Raw genomic sequence first — 8290 nt, forward strand, 5'->3', positions numbered from 1 at the left:
ATTTGCTTTCAGTCAATTTATTTAGTTGTTTGACTGGTCAACGATTTGAGAAGTCACGTGAGTTTTAATTTTGGCAGGGATTGCACTGGGACAAGGCTCACAGGAGTGTAGAAAATCATAGAGCACATTGACCAAATGGATCCAAAGTCACCAACCAAACTCCAAAAGGACCAATCACACTGTCTGTCCAAACATCTTCACAGGCACAATAAAATTACTAATGGCAACAGAAAAGATCTCATGATGCAGCAGGGTTGTTCGATTTTCTTTCTTAAACAACAAAAACCGAATTTTATTATTAAAACTAACTTCATCTACTCACTTGTAATTTCATCTTTAATAAGTATGAATTTTTTTTTTTTGAAAAATAAATAAATCACATGTATTAGAAAATACGAGAATAAGTATGAGTTATTACAATAGTATTACCGAACCATTTTTTATAAATTATACTTAATGTTGAAATTTGCACCACTATCATATTTAATGATTAAATTAAAAAATTATGATTAGCTCTAATTACTATTATATTTTGGCCACCAAAAATTTCTATAATGTTGGTAGTTTTTTTTATTAAATTTGAATATTAATAGTATTTTGATATCAAATATGTACTCTTCTTAATACCTTCAAATATCTTCTTTCTAATTTCCAAACAATGAAATCTAATTCCTAACAAAAAAAATATCAGCCTTTTCTGTTAAAATTATCTTCTTTTGCATCTCATCCATACTAAAAGATCCATGAGACTAAGCTAAATTTAACACACTCAACAACCATTTAATGAGATTATCCATTTCAGGAGATTATTGAGTGCGACTGACTAAGCGGGAATGAATGAGTATAAACTTTTTATTCACTCATGTAATATAAGAGTTAGTATTTTATTCTTCTTCTAAATCAAATATTAAGAATAAAAGGAAATTATTGATCAACTATTGATTTAATACTGGTTTTCTAACATAAAATATGTTATCTCTTCAAATTTATTATAATTGTAAGACTCATAACATGACTTTAATTAATAGGTGTTGTCCTCTAGTACCCAAATAATTTTGACCATGAATAAAAAAATTTCTTAACCATAAAAACTGCATGTGAGATGAGTAATGATGACCATACCCTACACGCCCATCAACCGTTGCTTTTATCAAATAAACCTTACAACTAGTGCTATCATGCATGGCTTTTTAGCATTCCATACCTTTGAAAACTGTGTCAATCTTTCATTCCCAAAGATCAACATGTTTGCCTTCAAGCAAAGAAAAAATTGTAAAACCATAACAAAGCCATGCACAATTTATTTTTTAGACAATAGAAAAGACTCGAAATATATTGATATTAACAATTTATTAAATTAATTTGTGTGAGATTATTAAGATTATTACATGCTTACCTTGTCTTTTAAGTATATTTTATTATCTTTAATTTAAAGCATCCTCTTTTTATTTTTGCTTGAAACTGAGTTAGATTTATTCCCATGGATTATCATGCGTATGCACAATAACTCTCTTATGTATTTTTTATATATCAATCTTATTAAAATAAAACCCACCTTTTTTAAGATCAAAATTCAGCCTTGACTCACATGCTAAACAATTTCTTGATCAAGTTTTTCTATTTACAGTTTCAATGCATATATTGCTCATACTCTCTTTTAAGATTTAATGCCAGTGTTTATTTTCATTAATGTTAACTAAATATAATTTGTTTTAAAATTTATACAAAATGTCATATACCTTAACAAAAGTCAGATTGCAACTACTTTGGTAATAAAAATGACATTCAACTATATATATATATATGTGTGTGTGTGTGTGTGTATTTAGATGAAAAATTAAAGGAAATACATCCCAAGAGTCAAAGACAAACAAATGGAAAACTGAAAAAAGAACGCTGACAAAAAAGCAAATGAACAAAGCCTTCTTTTCCAAATCTCTCCCATGCTTGTGCCAACTTTTCATTGAAATTGAGAACAAATAGAGAATCCAATGCACGCAGTTCAATACAACAAATGGTTTTTAGAGTCACTCCTCCACAAACACAGCTTTTTGGTTGTGTATACACACACACTCACTTTACAGTTTATATAATTTTTTTTGCTTTCCTTTTTCTGTGAGCAAAGATCATTATGAAGATGCACTACTGACAAGGGAAAACAATGAGCAAACACACCATGTGAGATGTATAAAGAAAACAATGACTACTTTGGATTGCACTGTACTTTGAAATGACAGGAATCTTCATCGAGCCATTAATTATGCAGCAGGAGAACACACAGCTTCCACTGCCACTCTTTTCATCACATTTGGACATGGATCTCCACCAAAATTGTTTGTTGATATGGTCACTGCACATCTCTCTTTTCCTATGCATTTCTGTTCTCAGAAAATCACAGAAGAATAAAAATATTATGATTCATCTCATTTGATAATACAGATTATATAACATGTGATAGATGAGCTTTTCATCTTCAGAAAACAAAAATTTGTTTGTTGATACAGTCATTGCACATCTCTGTTTTCCTATGCTTTTCTGTTATCAAAACATAACAGAATAAAATATATGATTCGTCTCATATGATTGCAAATCATATAACATGATGGATGTGATTTTGTGTGTAGTTTAGTGCAAGTGGTCCTCAGAAAAACCAAAAGCAAAGAATAAATTTCAAGAGAACATTGCTGGTAGACAAGAGTCAAAAGCATAAACATAATAAAAAACATCCACCAAATTGAAAAACTATAGTAAAATAAAATGGTGATTTATGCAGAGGTGTATGTGATGAAGCACATGCATGCAATAGTGATGAAGGAATTTAAAAGAGCTGAGATTAGCACCTGTTCTAGTATTGTATGGGAGTTTGGTGAATGGCATGTTCCTTGTTGGAAATTTCCACAAGTGCCCAAGGGAGTACCAAAGCTTGCAAACTTGATAGCAGAGATAGATTGGCCTGGTGCGCATCGAAGGTGAACTTTTGGCTTATGGTGCTCTTCTGGTTGACCGTAACTATCGATGTGCCAGTTCTTTATCATGGGGTGAAACTCAGAAACATCAGCACAAACACCTGACACTGTTCTCTTCACCAGTGAAATCTTTGTTGCGTCGCCTCCGAGTTCTTCAAACACCACCAACAGATTCTTGGTCGGTTGTAACCAAGAGCGTGGCACATGATACCTGAGTAACAGACAATTAGTTTCTTACTTCATACATAGATGAAATAGTCAGACCACCAAAATGTAGAACATAATAAAATGTGCAACGCATTATGGATCAAGCATTTGCAGCATTAACTTTTCAAAATGCACTGCTTGCCTTCAACACAACCCTCATGGAACTAAAACTATTCACATGTATGATTTGAGAGCATTATAAAAATTTCCCTGAATTAGCAGCAAAGATTCTTTACCAGCGTTGAGTGGGTTGGCCACATCCAGCTTGACACTTAGGGGATCGATATGTCCCAGCATAGCTACACGGATTGCATATTCCATTTGGTGCATATGCAGTCCAATATCTACCGATGCTTTGTCCATTGATCCACACTTGACCTTTCCCCATACTCCCCATGTCTAAAGCTAGCGGTTCATCCCCATCTGGTGCATTGAAGAATGCCTACAAAACAAAACCCCGAGATTCTTGCATTTGATCACCGAGGAAAATTAATAGTTGCAGATTGATCTGAGGTTCATTCTGCTGTTCACTTTTACCTTGTACCATGTTAGTGGTTGTTGTTGTTTAATTGCTGATAACCCTTGCATCCATTCAACAGAAGAAATTCCCTCCAGAGAATTAAGGTTTCTCGCTTCGCCTTTCAGGCCTACCTGTGAAGCATGATAGTTAAAATGTGTTAAACCTTCAACACATTCGACACAAGTAATCAGAGATTGTGATGCATGAATGTAACCTGGTATGTCCACTTTTGCCACGTTAGGTCTCTTCTTCCTTCATCAAACCCATGCAATACAACCGGACCGAGGACTCCAGTGTTCCATGTCTCGAAGTGCATACCGACATTCTTTAACCACCAAGAAGGATAAGAACAACAGATAAAATGGAAACTCAAGTTACACAGATTATCTTCGCAATTGATTTTACTAATGTCAGAAAACTGAAAAAAGTAGGAAAGAAACTAACTGGAAGTCCAACTGCGACACTCAAAATAGCAAATTTGTTATTTCCAGCCCGAAGATTTGCATTCCCTGTATATGTGATCCGTCGATCCTCCCTGGTTCCATAAGCAGACCCTATTATACCAAAGTAAAAAATTTTGTTAGTGCCGGGGAGTAAGCCAACTTAAGGGTACATTTTCCAAAACTACCAAGAAGATCAGTTTTTGAATACCTGAAAGCTCTCCATTGATAAAGACATGTAGGGCGTGGCCAGCTGATTGTACAATAAGTACGGGAAGGTGGCCTCCGCGCAAAAATGTTTCAGTGGGACTTACATCAACACTGTAAAAGATACGTTTATTTCATGTACAAGTATCAAAAATTTGAGTGAAATATCAATTATTGTGACAGAAACTGACCAAATCTCACCTTGTAATATACCACAAATAGTCACTGTTATCTCTGGTAACATTGATCTGCTCCAATAGGCCAGTTACAGTGATCAATGAATTATCCTCTAATGAACCAACCTCTTCATCATACTTCTCCCATGTTAGAGATTGATCATTTATAGAAGACATTTGCATTTGAGATGTTTGCACACCAACCTATGATGAGAAGAATATTAGCATACCATGGATTCAGCACTAGTGAGAAAATTTTGAAATGATTTTTGGGAAAAATGCAGCATTTTAAACAGTTAGCAAGTTTAATTTCGAGAAGTGGAACAGATATCATGACATGTTTCACTTACTTTTGCCGTATTAAATACAACATTTCTGCAGTCAGGAAGAATGCTAATTGACCAAGGTGGCAGATTATAATGCATATTGTTGAACATTACTCTTGCAAATGATTTTGGGTTGTAGTTTGCAAGGAATGCAGCACAACCTCCAGCTTCAGAAGAGAATACATGAGCCTGTTATGCCGTGTGGCTAGTCAGTGAAACCAATGACGGCTTGTACAGAGGAAGCATGGCAAACAAATCTAAAAGATAGAATGTTACGCAGCAAAACAAACCTGTTGATAAGCTCCTATAGAAGTAAGAGTTGGGTCAGAAGAAACCAAAGCTGGTTCACATAACTTAATAGCTTTGTGAAGCTCTTTTAGATGTCCGTATTTGGGTTCCCTGGGCAATCCTGCCAATTTCACATTAAGAAAGTAATGGATACAAACTCTCTGTGAAGAACAGAGAAACATGTTCAAACCAAGCGATGTGGAACATCTAAGATTTGCTGATATGTATACACGAAACAGCTCAAAATCTCTGCATGGATGAATCTCCTTTCCGTAGTTCAATGCATCACCACATTATATAAATTGGATAAAGAGTTCATTTTAATTTGACAGTAATTATGGAAAACAGTTTCCATATCATTTCATCAGTTCATCAGTTAATAGTAATAAAATATGCATTGATCAGAACATAGAAAGGTCACCGAGAGAAACTCAAGAGAAACTCAAGTGGTAACTCCATACATTGAAACAAGAATGATTAAAGAATACGAACAGTTTCAAGTTCAAGCACTCACAATGTATTCAGATAAACCCAGTAGGAAAAGGATTAAAATTGTTGCTTTAGAATTATTATTTCATTAAAGAATGGTTGGCACTCATAAAATAAAATTCTAGTATCTGAGCAAGCTCGTTTTGCCTTACCATATTCATCAATTGGAGCATCATAATCATAACTGGTTGTGATGAAGGGGCCACCAGCTGTACGCCCAAAATTTGTTCCCCCGTGATACTAACACGAGCAACCAAAGTTTACCAGTTCAGCAAAAAGATCAAAAGTAAAGAGAAGTTTCACCAGTAAACAGAAGAGCTAAACAACATGATCTTACCATGTAATAGTTAATAAAAGAGCCACCCTTCTGGATGAAGCGTGCAACGGCAAAAGCTAAATCTTCAACAGGTCTCTGATGAACAGCACCTCCAAATTCTGTGAACCTGCATTTTGAAAAACAAACAGAAGATGGAAAGAACCTTGTGCTCAGTTTCAAACACTTATAATATATAGCACCAAATCACTTTTCATTTGTAACACCAAAGCTGAGCTTGTTGCAGAATGCAAGAGATAAGAATTTGGGAAAAGAGGGTACAGTACCAGCCACTCCAAGCTTCAGTCCAAAATGTAGGCTTGTAAGGTTTGTTTGGAGTAAATGCATCACAATAAAAACCATTACATGTATTTATCTGTCACCAATAGTATAGCAACTTTAGAAATGCCAATTTCTTGAAAAAAAAAAACTTGATAAATTTAGGTCACTAATTGCATCAAGTAAAAATCTATGAAAAAAACAAGTAATACCACTGGATCTGGGGCATCATCTTCCTTGCACATGACCCAAGGGACACCAGTTCCCATCCCAACTGCCATCTTAGCAGCCCAGGACATGTAAGCATAACCAGGAGGACCAAGTGCCTTGCTCTCTGGTCCATACTCATTCTCAATCTGCAGTCATAAAAAGCCTTAAATGAGCACCTCTGTTGAACTCATCCTAAATTTTCACTAAATCTGGCCTGCTCTTTCCAAATTTTGTAATTGGAAAACCAAATCAGCAGAAATCAATGATAAAGAAGGATAAAAAGAGAATGTAGGAAGAACATGCCTGTGACAGAATAATTGGGCCACCTTGAGACTCATATAGTGATTCACTCTTCATCATCTGAACAATTTTTTGTGTAAAGCCTTGCATAGCTATCTGCAGCAGCATGAACAAATATATGAAAACAAAAACACTAAATTCTTTGACAAAACAAAAGTTTTCTTTTGTCAAAATTCCAAGACACAAGCAAGGAACAAAGATGGAGTGGCAGAAAAGAAAGGAACCTTGAAAGGCTCATTATCTGTTCTGAAGCTGATGCCAGGAACATACTTCAACCAAACTGGAAATCCCCTGAACCAACATACAAGGAAGAGAAATTATAGCAAAAAAGTAAAAATAAATTCATAAAATTCACAGCATGGAAAAGAAACAAAAAGGTACCCAAAATTCCACTCGGCACAAGCATAAGGCCCAATTCGAAGATGAACATAGAGACCAGCTTTCTGCGCTGTCTTGATAAATCTAACCAAATCATACCTCCCCTCAAAATTATACTGCAACAACAAATGACACAGAAAAAGATCAAATTTTTACACAACCAGTAAACCAGCAACAAAAGGCACCAATGTGAGCAAAGAAAAAAATTATCAGAATACATTTCCAGGAGAGGGTTCATGCCCATTCCAGAACACATAAGTCTGTATAACATCCAGTCCTCCATCCTTAGCCTTCTGAACAAGTCCCTCCCACATCTACAAGAGAGTGACAACCAGTTAACGAGACACCTCACCCATGTAGAACAAAACAAAAAGAGACAGCAATGAGACTGTGTTACCTCAGGAGTGCTTCTAGCATAGTGTATGGAACCAGAAATGAGAATCCTCCTCTGTCCATTGATGATAAGAGCCTTCCTATCATATGTCACCCCACATTGTGCTTCTGGTAACAACACCAACAACAGCAAAAGCACTCCCAGAAAAACTAGAACTTGCTTCCCTCCTCCCATTGCCATTGCAAAACAAACACCAAGCTGGTGAGTGGAGGGAAACTTGAACTAGTGCAAGGAGGAAGAGACAAGGGGAGAGAGGGTGGTCTTCTAGTGTGCCAAGGAGTCCATCTGTTCTACCTTGGGAAGAGTTATGAGAAGAGGAGTTTTAGGATGTGGGGCTATTATTATATTGGAAGCAGATGCTGGCATTCTGGACCTCTCACAAGATATAAAAAAAAGTGCTAATTGATGCTCTTTAAAAAGGCAAGCTTATTATGATGCTGTGTTTCCTTTCATCCTCAGCACTCTCCCTTTCTTCTTCATCTTCTTCATTCTCTTGCTTTTTAAGTAATCCTGGTAAATGCTTCATTATATTAATCTATGTTACTGTTTTTAAATTTGCTTATATAATAGAGATTTATGTAAAAAAGATAAAATATTAAATATTAAAGTTACTTGCTTTTCCAATATTAAAAAAAAGTGAATTATTAATTTAAATAGGATTCAATCACCCATCCAAACATTAAGGTCGGATTTGATTCGTTGAGTAAAAATAAAAAGAAAATGAGATTGTAACAATAAGAATACAAATAAAAACTGTGTTTAGTTGAAAGATATACTATTGGGAGGTACAATAAATA

At 35.2% G+C, this 8290-nt stretch overlaps 1 protein-coding gene across 1 annotated transcript; it reads right to left on the minus strand.

The window, feature by feature from the left end:
* Window positions 1–1923: 1923 nt before the first annotated feature.
* LOC120283958 (beta-galactosidase 5) lies at window positions 1924–7673 on the minus strand. The gene is made up of 19 exons (XM_039290779.1): window positions 7497–7673; window positions 7318–7413; window positions 7103–7215; window positions 6946–7012; window positions 6725–6817; window positions 6424–6567; window positions 6220–6308; window positions 5957–6062; window positions 5772–5859; window positions 5133–5251; window positions 4867–5031; window positions 4542–4720; window positions 4345–4454; window positions 4138–4247; window positions 3908–4018; window positions 3711–3824; window positions 3410–3615; window positions 2841–3177; window positions 1924–2378 (listed from the first exon to the last, which is right to left on the minus strand). The coding sequence occupies exons 1-19, from the start codon at window positions 7671–7673 to the stop codon at window positions 2259–2261; spliced, it is 2544 nt and encodes an 847-aa protein (XP_039146713.1). The 3' UTR covers window positions 1924–2258.
* Between the last annotated feature and the right edge of the window lie 617 nt (window positions 7674–8290).

Source organism: Dioscorea cayenensis, chromosome 19 (genome assembly GCF_009730915.1).
Source record: "Dioscorea cayenensis subsp. rotundata cultivar TDr96_F1 chromosome 19, TDr96_F1_v2_PseudoChromosome.rev07_lg8_w22 25.fasta, whole genome shotgun sequence".
Taxonomy (NCBI): Eukaryota; Viridiplantae; Streptophyta; class Magnoliopsida; order Dioscoreales; family Dioscoreaceae; genus Dioscorea; species Dioscorea cayenensis.

Bases quoted from the DNA above. Each gene is read 5' to 3' on its own strand.
- LOC120283958 (XM_039290779.1), bottom strand. From the start codon at position 7,673: ATGGCAATGGGAGGAGGGAAGCAAGTTCTAGTTTTTCTGGGAGTGCTT. The intron at 5,860-5,956 runs GTAAGATCATGT...TGCTCGTGTTAG, and splicing joins CTTTTATTAACTATTACATG to TATCACGGGGGAACAAATTT. The intron at 5,032-5,132 runs GTTTGTTTTGCT...ACGGCATAACAG, and splicing joins CTATAGGAGCTTATCAACAG to GCTCATGTATTCTCTTCTGA.